The sequence below is a fragment of the Balaenoptera ricei genome, chromosome 2 (assembly GCF_028023285.1).
Source record: "Balaenoptera ricei isolate mBalRic1 chromosome 2, mBalRic1.hap2, whole genome shotgun sequence".
In the NCBI taxonomy this organism is placed as follows: domain Eukaryota; kingdom Metazoa; phylum Chordata; class Mammalia; order Artiodactyla; family Balaenopteridae; genus Balaenoptera; species Balaenoptera ricei.
This window is the reverse complement of record NC_082640.1, coordinates 60,238,918-60,249,944: the sequence shown is the minus strand read 5'-3', so window position 1 is coordinate 60,249,944 and position 11,027 is coordinate 60,238,918. Positions and strand designations below refer to the sequence as shown.

General features: G+C 55.8%; 1 protein-coding gene across 1 annotated transcript; it reads right to left on the bottom strand.

The window, feature by feature from the left end:
* Positions 1–5,290: 5,290 nt before the first annotated feature.
* Positions 5,291–10,344, bottom strand: ISL2 (ISL LIM homeobox 2). Its single transcript, XM_059915431.1, has 6 exons — positions 10,287–10,344; positions 9,243–9,432; positions 8,699–8,961; positions 6,589–6,872; positions 5,810–5,977; positions 5,291–5,407 (listed from the first exon to the last, which is right to left on the bottom strand). The coding sequence occupies exons 1-6, from the start codon at positions 10,342–10,344 to the stop codon at positions 5,291–5,293; spliced, it is 1,080 nt and encodes a 359-aa protein (XP_059771414.1).
* Positions 10,345–11,027: the final 683 nt, after the last annotated feature.

The window sequence follows — 11,027 nt, the reverse complement described above, 5'->3', positions numbered from 1 at the left end:
TTGCCAAAAAGCCATAAATAATTGAGACAGCTGTGATTAACCTTCCAGAAACCATACCAGAATTCGCAATTAAACATTTAATTGAATGGTCTCATTTGGCCCCCTCGTCCGGGAGGGGAGAGGGTTTGTTTGAGACAAACCCCGGCTCCACCCGGCTGGGGAGCCTGCGAGGATCGGGCCTGGCGGCTCCTGTGACTCCCGACCCGCGCGGTTTCTGTAGGTCTCAAGTTCCCTCCTTTATTGTGCGCTCCGCAGGGCCAGAGTGATTTAAGCTCTAACTCCTCTGGGTTTTACTACTAAACTCTCCCGGGGTGGGGAGAACACCGCGCGCAGGTGAGCGCAGGCACATCTTGTTCCAATTTGCGGAGACAAGTGCCACCAACTGGCTTTCTCCTGGGGCGGGGGCCACGTCCCGGGTCTCCCGAGGCTCAGGGACCACAGGTGGACCCGCTGGGCCGAAGAGAAAAGCCTCTGCTGGGTCCAGCCTGTAAACCTGACGATGCGACAGGGCCCAGTCGGAGCAAAAGTAACAATTTCGCCCGGGCTTTAGAGCCCAGAATTTGAGCCAAATAGGTAAAAGCCGCCCGAGGTCCGGCGGCAGCGACATTTGAAGGCCCAACGCCGCTGCCCAACCGAATTTCCCGCTCTAGGCGGCAGCTCGCTTTCCCGGAGCTCTACAAGGCTCGTCACACCGGACGCCCAGCAGGATGCCGCTTTCTGCCGAGTTCCGGAGCCTCTCCCTCCCTACAGGCAATTGGAGGCGCTGTGACCCCCGAACCCTGAATCTAGTCCGGACCTCGCCTCTTCTACCATCTTTCCTTCCTTCCCCAGGAAGAAAAGCACGTGGGCCATTTTTTCCAGAGCTCCTTGCCAAGCTTTCTGAATTCTTGGGTCTCAATAATCTGGGAAGGGATTACTCCTCACCATCCCTCTTCTTCCACTTCCCTCTCCCTGCTCCCACGCCCCGAACGAACACTGGGGTCTCCTGCTTTCCACACTGAAACCACCGCCTTGAATATCCTGTTTCCCACTGAGGAATCGCTCAGCCTTCCTGAACTCCTGCCCCTCCGCTCACCCCCTGACCCACTCTCTCACAAGCCCTTGACCTTATGGACCAGGCGGTGCCCCGATCCAAAAGATGGCCTCACCTAGCACTCCAGCCTTTCTGGCATGATTTCTGCCGGGCGCCAAACTTGCTTTATAAATTGAACCACTCCCCCTACACCACTCCACATCTGGATCCCAATGGAGTATTTCTCTGTGCCCTTTTTCGCTCCCATTACTGCTCTCAGCCTAGTTCCATTTATCTGCATCTTCCATGCACAGTCTCCATCAACAAGGTGCTAGTCTGTAATTGGTCACACAATCCTCGTTATTGCACTGAATCCCAGTATCTTGAAGAAAGTTTACCTTTACATCAATCAGACCCATATTTAAAAGCCTCTAATCTTCCCTACATCAGCTTAATAAACTCTCTGAATTTCCTGCTTTTATCACAAGTCCATTGGGAACTCCTCTGCAAATCGTTTATTATTCATTCATTGTTTCCCCTCTCCAGCATGCTGCTAGTCAACTAATTCTCTTGCTCTCTTTGGTGAATACTTGTATGGGAAAAGACAGCTAACTAAATGTGTGGCAATTTATGTCCTCCCCCAGACAGCAGCGGCAGAATCTCACATTTTTTAGAGAACAATCTTAGACAACGTCTCATTTAAACCCAGTATTTGCAGCTCTGACAAAACTAAGCTTTAAGCTATTTCATATTCAAAACTGAAAGGCTGATTTCTGTTCCACAACCCATTAAAAATTAAAGTTCGTTGGGAATACTGCCACAGGGACTCTGAATTTCCCAGAATTGTGCAGCCTTTCAATATGTATTAAATTTTGTGGTGTAATAGCCATAAACTTTTCCATCTCTGGGAATCCCTTTCTGCCTCAATTACATAGAGCTATCCAAATTATTAGATAAATCCACTGAGAAAATCTTATTCTAAGGTGAATCTAGTTAAATAACTTACTCCCATTTCCCCTCTATGGCCTCTTTGATTGAACTGACTTTTTAAACTACACAGCTGGGTATCTCACTTTAAAAGCTCAGTAAGCATAAAATACAACACTTGTAATTGTTACAGGTAGTTTAATTTACAAGGAAATCCCTACTGTATTACAGAAGATGTTTAAAGATGACCTGGGAACCAGTAAAACTGATATTTATTAATGTAACTAACCAACCATAGATCTGACACCTCATCAGGGACCACTGTAATAAGGCTTCAGAGTCAAACCCTTTCCTTGGAAACACACAAGGAAAACGATGCGCCCCTTTGGGTGGCTAGCAACAAACTACAGGAGAGCTTGTGATGTCTTATACAGCAATACACATAGATACAGGTATCCTAATACACAGTAACCACCGTGATCTGGATACTTTCCCAATATTCAAAAACAGACACACTCATATAAATATCAAAAAGAGGAATTAGATTTTTGATCTATGGATGGCAAGGGAAGAGGTGACTGTAATTAGATAGGCAGATGTTTCCATTTGTAGCATTAAAATACTGCAGTGTGTTCAAAGCAAAAATTCAGAGCTAATTAACAACAACCCTTAATGACATTTTTAAAATTCAAGAACCTGTTATCTCCTTTTGAAAAATGACAAAACCCAATATTCTGGATAAATCAAAAGTTTTCAAAAGTAAGATTTTTTGGAAGTTTAGCCTCCTAATCCAATGGCCAGCCAGAAGGTAAAGGGAAATATCTATAGTTCTGTTTGGGAGGGAATGATCTAAGTTAAGGGAATGAACCCTCAAAGAATCTAACCCTGATTATTAAAACACTTTCTGGGCACTTGAGAGTAAAGCTGGTCCTCATTAACCCTACATATCTCTTCCCTTATCTCTAAGTCTGCAGCACCATTTCCTAAATTCTGAAGAAGGGGAAGATTCTCTTTAATTTTTGTGCTAGCATCACCTTGACTTTCAGGAAGTAAAATATAAATGTGGCCCGATCTTCCCACCTCCTCAATTGCCAGCCAGTCTTCCAGCCTCCCATCTCTAATGGGGGGGGAAGGGGAGAAACCCGCTGATGGAATTCTGCCATCAGTTCAGCTGAAACACCTACAGCAGCCTCTGGCCATCCAATCAGCCCATGGCTTTTCAACAGAAAGCATCGATTCCTCTATCCAGCGACCACAGATGCCACCTCAGACACATTTTTCCTTACCAGGAGCTACCTGAGCTAAGATTGCAACTATCCCCTACTCAGTAAGGGCAATGCCCTCTTTCAAAACAATTCCTGGACAAAGAAGGAGCTACTTGAGGGTCTTTTAACTTGGAGGGACAAGGAAACCCAATGCCAGAGATTGTGCAAGAGTAGTGGAATCACTGGCAGGCTGGCAGCTTTCTGAGTCCACCAAAAGAGAACTGGTCTGGGAAAAGAATTACCCCAGGCTGCCAAAGGGTTAAATATTTGTGAAGGGTAAAACCTGAGCCTCCCGGTTTTTTGTCCTTGCCCGGGGGCCTGCTGGAGATTCAGTATCTCTTGGTTATTTCCTGCGATCACTAAAGCCAGTTTTCAAGAAAACAAGTCACAGGGGTTTGAAATGTCACACCAAGTGACCTGGGCACGGCATATCCAGGGGCCATTCCCAGCTCCCTCCCACCCGGGCCATCCCCCGCCCCCTGCATTTCGGGTCTGGAAAGAAAATAAACCAAGGACACGCCAGACTGGTTCTGGGTGGACTTATTTTCCCTGGCAGCCTCGATCCTAGCGGGGGCTTGTTGTGGCTCCTTCAGTGTATCGCTTGCAGGTGATGCCAAATGCAGATAAGGAGCCGCCGCGCGGCCTTCTCCTCTGTCTAGACGGGGGAATTAATAAATGAAGCGGGATTGATCACGTCGCGCATCCACTCTGGGGACAGCGCCGAGGACGAGCCGTCAAGGCCCCCCTGTTCGCCCCGGGGCGCGCGGGCTGGCCTCGCTGCTCGGCGGCAGGGCCCGGGTGGCAGGCGGGCGAGGCGCCCGGGGGTGGGGGTTCGGGCTTCCAGACCGGCGGGAAAAGAAACGCAGGGGGGGCCCGAGTGCCCCCGGCCGAAAATGGAGCGAGGGTCGAGGGGGCCTTGAGAGACGCCAGGCTGGGTCCGACTGCAGGAGCTGAGGCCAGGTTGAGACGGAAACGCTGGCCCTAGCCAGCCAAACGGCCGCCATCGGAACATCGCAGGTTTCCCCGCCCAAAGGGGGTCACCCCACCGCCCCGCGGGCTTCTGCCGCGAAACGCCGAGAGTGGGAAGCCAACAGGGAGCGCGCAGGCTTGCGGCAGGTCCTGGGCGCTCAAACGCTTCGCTGGGCCTCGCTGGGCCGCACGGGGCGCTCGGGGCGCACGGAGGACAGGGACCCAGCCCCGCCCCCCGCGCGGCGCCCAATCCCCGCCGGGCCCGCCCCTGTTGGCGCGGGAGCACGCGGGCCAGTGGCGCGAGAGGCGCGGGCACCAGCGGTGGGCCCTGCGCTGAGCCTCATTTTCGTTGCAACAAGCCCCAACTCCAACCTGCCTTCGTCCAGCCCTCCCGCTGCACCAACAGCACACAGGAGCAGCATCGATCGGGTTATTATCTTTTTTTATTAAGATCAAAATATTCGTCCCACTATGAACTGGCTGTCCTCACAATAAATAACAATAACTTACGTTTTGTTCGGCAAAGGCTCACACACTCTGTCCTCCGTCGACCGATAATTTAAAACATTTTCAGGGAAAGTCTCGTTTCTACTTTTTTCCGGCAATCATGCGCTTTGGGGGATTGAGTGCCTGTTCCTTTGGATTGCCCCGTCCTCTTCCCCGCTAGAGGCGGGGCAAGGCCACCTGGGAGCGCGGGGCCGGGTGGCGGCAGGTGCCCGCATCCGCGTGGGCGAGCTCAGGGCTGGGCCGGCGCGGGACCTGACCTGCGCGTTCTCCACGCACAAGTGGGTACGTGGGCCGGGGGGCGCGGAAATAGAGCGGCGGCGGCGGCCACGCCGAGCGAGGGAGAAGAGATGGCAGAGCTAAGGTTAGTAAACCCAAATTCTGGTTTCGTAAAAAGAAAAGTCCTCGGAGCAGGGCTTTCCAGTCTGGTGAAAGCAGGTTGCGTCCCGGCGCTTTTGGCTATCCCGACCGCTTCTCTCAGTCCTCTCTCTTTAAATAGCAATAATAATAATTACAAAGGCGAGAGAGTTTTCGGAGCTGGAATGGCCTGAGCATGGCTAAGTCTCATGCAGGGAGCATGCGAGGTCCGCGGGCTGGCGGGGAAGGGTCCCCCTCACGTTTCCACGGGACTCGGCACCATGCTGTTGGGGGTGTCCGGGAGCTGCGAGGACAGGGAGGTCACGTCGCTGCCGGAGGAGTTGCCTAGGGAACCAGACTCAGAGAAGGAGACCTGGGGCAGCGGAAACAGCGGGAAGGAGCGGGTGAAGAAGCGCCCGAGCTGGTTTTCCCGGGCCACCTACTCCTAAAGGTGTCCCTTGGGGACAAGCCACCGGCTGGGAGCAGGCCCTTGGATAAGTCGGCCAGGTCCCCAAGCGCACGCAGGGGTATTAGGGCGGGGCTGCGGGTTGGGTAATCCCTCGACCTCCCCTGCGAGCGCTTTAATCCAGGGAGACCTGGTTTAGAGCGAATTAATGAGCCGGTGCGGTTGCAGCTACCCACCTCCCCCCCAACCCCCCCTCCCAGCCCCTCATCCCCTGAGAACCCCCCACCCCTTCCCACCTTGGCTAAGTGGCTAAATCCACCCCACCTCCCCCGGAGTCCTGAGTTCCGGGCGGGTAGAGCAGGGCCTCACCAGCTGCTGGAAGGCGGGTTGGTCCAGGTCACTCTGGAGGGCGAACTCGCTGAGCGCTTTCCATGGCGGCTGGTACGTCTGCACCTCGACTGCACTGCCCTGCACGGCGCTCTCGTGGCGGATGGGGCTGCCCGCCACCAGGGGCGTCCCGCTCAGTCCCTGCAGGCTCTGCGGGACAAGCAGAAGAGAGGGTGGAAGACGCTCGAATTAGGGCTTGTGTTTCCCGCCATCTTTGAGACTGGGGCCCCAGGCACTGGCACGTGATTTGGAGCCTGAAACGGTTTAGGGGAGGCATACACTTGTCCGCAGCCGAGTGAGCCCGCCTTCTCCAGTGCAAATTCCTCGGGCCCAAAAACAGCCACCATAGGCCAGCCTCAGTGCTGGAAGCCAACATGGCAAGGGAACGAACGCGAGGCCTGCGTTCCCATCCCTCTCCAGGTTTGCAGAGGAAAAGTGTTCAAACCGAGTCATGCTGAGAGAAGGACACAACCCGCCCTGACTTGCTGGCTCTGGCAAACATGCCACCTTGAACTCCGAACTACGCCCCAGACCCCAATTCTGGTGTGCCGCTGGAACTGAGGAAGACCTGACCTCGAATACAATACTTAAGAAGCCTTCAACCCCAAGGTAAGCCTTGCTCTGAAAGCACCAACACACGCTGTTGGAGAGTCCAGCTCCCCCTGGATCTCCCGAGAGCCGGCCCAGAAATGGGCACGCAGATGCCGCAGCGCGAACCCGAGGCTCCACCCGATCCGATCCTCCAGCTCCCAGTCTCTCACCGTCTTGTCATTGTGCTGCTGCTGCTGCAGCTGCTTCATGAGGATGGATTTCTTCTTGTCCTTGCACCGTTTGTTCTGGAACCAGACGCGGATGACCCGCGGGCTCAGGCCGGTCATCTCCACCAGCTGCTCCTTCATGAGCGCGTCGGGCCGCGGGTTGGCGGCGTAGCACGTCCGCAGAGTGTGCAGCTGCTTCTCGTTGAGCACGGTCCGCACGCGGGTTGTCTTCTCGGTCTGTTTGTGCACGTGCGGGCGCAGCGAGGGCTGCCGGCCCGATCCCGGGTCTGCAAGGGAGCAAGAGATGAGAGAGCGGCCGCCACTCACTCTCCCTGCGCCCCGCCCCGCGGCGGCCGAGTCCTCCGGGGCCCGATTTCGTTTCTCTTTTATTCCGTTTATTTCGTTTTATTGTTCGTCTTGTCTCCCTTTTCGTCTGTTCGCCCTACCCGGAAAAAGGTGTGCATTTTCGTCCGTTCCCTAGTTCCTCCACAGGGCTCCCCGCAGCGATCTCGCCAGCGCGCAAGCGGGGCGTGGGAGTTCCGAGCTAGGCCTGTGCGGGACGGGAGTGGCCGACCCCCGCTGTGCTTCCTCCACTTACCAGACCCTAGGAATGCCCGCGTGGGTTCCGCGGGACGAGGGAAGCCCTCCGGAAGAAGTCGGAGTTTCAGAGGAAGAGGAAGGAGGCGCGCGCGGGACTCTGGAGGGGGAAGGGGGAAGGGGACCCACGCGGACCCCAAGCGCCGCGCTGCCTCGGAATTGGGGGGCTTGTCTCCCGCTCCCGGGTGGCCCCCAAGAGCCCTTCTCCCTGATTCAGAGGCCTCTCGGACAGGGCCTGGCCGTGTGTCGCGAAGACCTGCCCTAGGGCGCGAGTGGGCCTCCAGGGCCTGGAACAGTTCCTTTCTGCCAGCCCTCGGGCCTCGGCCCGCCGGGTCTCCTCCCTCAAGGCTCCAGGTTCCCTGGCCCAGCGGCCGCCCTCCCGGCCCGCGCGCAGCCGCTAGCACTTTCCTCTCTCGGCCTTGGGTTCTCTCAACCCCAGGTTAAGTAGAATCGGGTATTTAGGGCCGGATTCCCGCGGCCCGCAACCCACAGCAAACAAAAGGGAGCCCCTCCGACACCCGAGACCAGGGTGCACTCAACACTGGCTTCATCCTGTTTCGCACTCCCATCTGAACCAGGTTTGGATACAAGTCTCACTGTTTCAACTTATATTCCCTTCCGGGCATATCTAGATCTGGATAAATATTTACAAATAGCCCATCTAGGCCAATTTTCTCATTCTATACGGGAATAAAGGGAGGACCAGAGGAAGTGGGAGCACGTCAAGCACACAGCACCCAGAGGCTCAGCCTGGTCTAGAGATTGGTGCTTCAGGTCCGTGGCTACTTGCTGGTAACTGCTCAGCCAGAGTCACTGTTCCTACCCGGTAACCACACACTTAGAACCCAACTCTGGGCATCTCCTGATTAGGACCCAGAGCATTCCCTGAGGTGTATGATCCCTGAGTCCACTGTACGTCCACTCCTTCCCCACTGAGAAACGTTCGGCTAAGTTGTTCATCAAACTGGGCCTCAAAAGACAAATGCAGACACTAGCTCTTTGTTGAGTGGTTAGCCTTCAAAGCTGTCTTTACGGGTGGTCTTCTGGCTGGCTGAACCCACCTCTAGGCTGGGAACTGTATTCCTTACACCCATACCCCCAGGCAAACCTATCTTTTCTCTCTGACAACACACATACTGCTTGAAATTCCGAGTACAAGTTCCATAGACAAAGTCACCACTTCAGATTCCCCCTGGTCATTCACCTTCCTGCTCCTACTACTGTGTTGCACATATTCCTGATCACGGAGAACACAATTCCCCACTATTCTGCACACTCATACACACAATCCCGGCTCAGTTTACCCACACGCAGTTTTTCCCCGTCACACGAACACACACTCAGCCGCGTTCCTAACACAGGGTTCTGCACTCACCCAGAAAACCCCACACTGCAGGCAAACGGAAATACACCCAAGTGACAACTTTTCGTCCGATCACAACCACCCCCGCTACGAACACACACACATGAACTCACTCCCGAGCCGGCGGCACAGTACCGGGCGCAAGCGGCTTACCTGGCAGATGCAGGCCGCGGGCGCCGGGGAGCGGGCCGGGGCTGCGCGGGCTGCCGGCCGCGGCGCGCTCGAGCAGGAGGCCGTGGTCGGCGCGGCAGAGCAGCTCGTGCTCCCGCAGCGAGAACTCGTCGCCGGGCAGCAGCTGGCGGCTGCACACGGAACAGCGGAAACACTCGATGTGGTACACGCTGTCCCGCGCCCGCATCACCAGATCGCTGCTGCTGAAGCCCACCTGGCACTTGGCGCACTTGATGCCGAAGAGCCTGCGGGCCCAAGGCACGGGCGGTGTCAGCACGGGGCCTGCGGCCGGCCTCGCCTGCCGGGCTGCTACTCACCCCGGGCACGCGCGCCCAGGACGCTTTGTGGCCCAGAGGGAGGCTGCGGGGACCAGCCTTCGGGGGGTTCCCAGGCCAGGAGGTGCGCGGCGGCACGCGTTCGGGGTGGGGGCCGCGTTCTCCCCGCGCCGGGGCGCGCGGGCGGCCCGCCATCCTCGAGCCCCGGCCCCAGCGGGCGGTGGCGCAGCCCGGGCTCTCGCGGGCCTCACCTGACGTAGTCCCGCTTGCAGTAGGTCTTCCCGTCTCTCACGAAGCACGTGCACGTCTCGTCCAGGTACTGGCTGCACTCGGCGCACTTGAGGCAGGCGGCGTGCCACTCGAGGTCGGGCGACACCCGCAGGATAAACTGGTCGTGGATTTGACTCCCGCAGCCCACGCACATGGCCGTCCCGGGCTTCTCTGCCGGGGAAGGGCGCGGGGCCCGCGTCAGGCCTGGCTGCCCGGACCCCGGCCGAGGCCGCTCCAGCCCCAACCCAACCCGCTGGCGCTCTCGCTCTCTTTCAAGAATTGCGACCGCAAGAAAAAGGAAATGGGCTTTCCAAAGGTCCAGACAATTGGAAACGAAAAAACAAAATCTTCTGAATTTGCGAAGGCTTTCTGTCTCCCCCCCCCACCCCCCTCCCCGATTTTTTTCTCTATTACATTCACTTGGACACAGGCGTTTTATCGATATATCTTGTAACTAAAATCTAACAAGTCAGTGAGAAGAAAGAGTCAATAGACATTTAAACCCTGCGGACGCCAACACTATCAATACTGGACGGTGATGTTCCGGCATTGCCGTCCGCACACTCCCTCTCACAGCGACTCCCTCCTATCCCAACACAGACACTTCAGCTTTCGGCGGAGTCTCCGTTCATCCTCTTTGACATTTCTTAGTTTAAATATCCCAGATCAAGCTAGAGAAATCTTCCTTATTTGAAAGGCCGAAAGACAAGCAAGCAAGCAAACAAACAAAAAAACCCCACATCCCTAAATCAAACCTATTGCCTTAGCGCAAAACAGAAGCAGATTTCACAGCCTGAGGTCAGCCTAGCAGGCTTGAGAAAGAGTGTTTAATTATAAACTAAAACAACAGGATTCCAACGGATAAGCGGTCCTGCAGGAAAATGCATTCGTTTTCTTTTTTTTTCTCTCCCAGTGTCCTGTCAAATATAAGCCACTTGTAGAATCCACTAAACATTCTTCTGCATTAGAAATATTGCATATTAAGCATACACACATACAACGCACACACACACTGGAAGACTTACTCTTGGAATGATCCCCCATAGTACCCAGAAAAGGATAATGAAAAATAATATCCACCATGCAGAAAAAAGATGTGCGCAAAGCGTGCGGCCAGGGGCAGAAGGACGAAGGTCGCGCGCCCAGCCTCGGCTCTTTTGCTAACTAACTCCTCCTGCCCCGCGGAGTTGAAGGAGCGATTCCGCACCGGCCCTCACGCAGCATGACGTCAGCACGCATTCGCCGGTGGCCGGAGCTGGGGGCGGGACCTGTGGCGTCACGAAGCTTCCCCAGCACCGCTGGGGATGCAGGGGAGGTGTTGGGGACCTGGGGGCTGATGGGCGGGGTAGGTTGGGTGGAAGGCGGGGGTGACGGAGGATTGGCTGGGAGGAAATGGGCCAACCCTGACTGGCCCAGAGTGAACAATGGAGCGCAGCCCCCTCCCCCGAAATGTACAAGGATCCACACTCTGGCGCTGGGTCGGGCTATCCCGGCTGGACCTTGTGTCACTGCTGAGCTGTCTCCGCGGCCGCCGCAGCTCTGAGCTTCCTCTTGGACTTGCGTGGCGGTCTCCCCAGGCGCGCTCGAGCAGGGTGATGGATACCTGGGGGAGTGAAGGGGGGCCTGTCCTTTAGATGCTCCCTTGTTTCATTAAAAAAAAAAAAAAAATCCACTCTCTTAGGACGAGGACTGGGGGGGGCGGGGAAGGGTGGTCTGTTTGGACAAGACCTTCACCGTCCAGCCGGTCACCGTTCTCCTCTCAGGCG

Bases quoted from the DNA above. Each gene is read 5' to 3' on its own strand.
- ISL2 (XM_059915431.1), bottom strand. From the start codon at position 10,344: ATGGTGGATATTATTTTTCATTATCCTTTTCTGGGTACTATGGGGGAT. The intron at 6,873-8,698 runs GTAAGCCGCTTG...GCTCCCTTGCAG, and splicing joins CCGCGGCCTGCATCTGCCAG to ACCCGGGATCGGGCCGGCAG. The intron at 5,408-5,809 runs GTGAGGCCCTGC...CCGCTGCCCCAG, and splicing joins AACCCGCCTTCCAGCAGCTG to GTCTCCTTCTCTGAGTCTGG.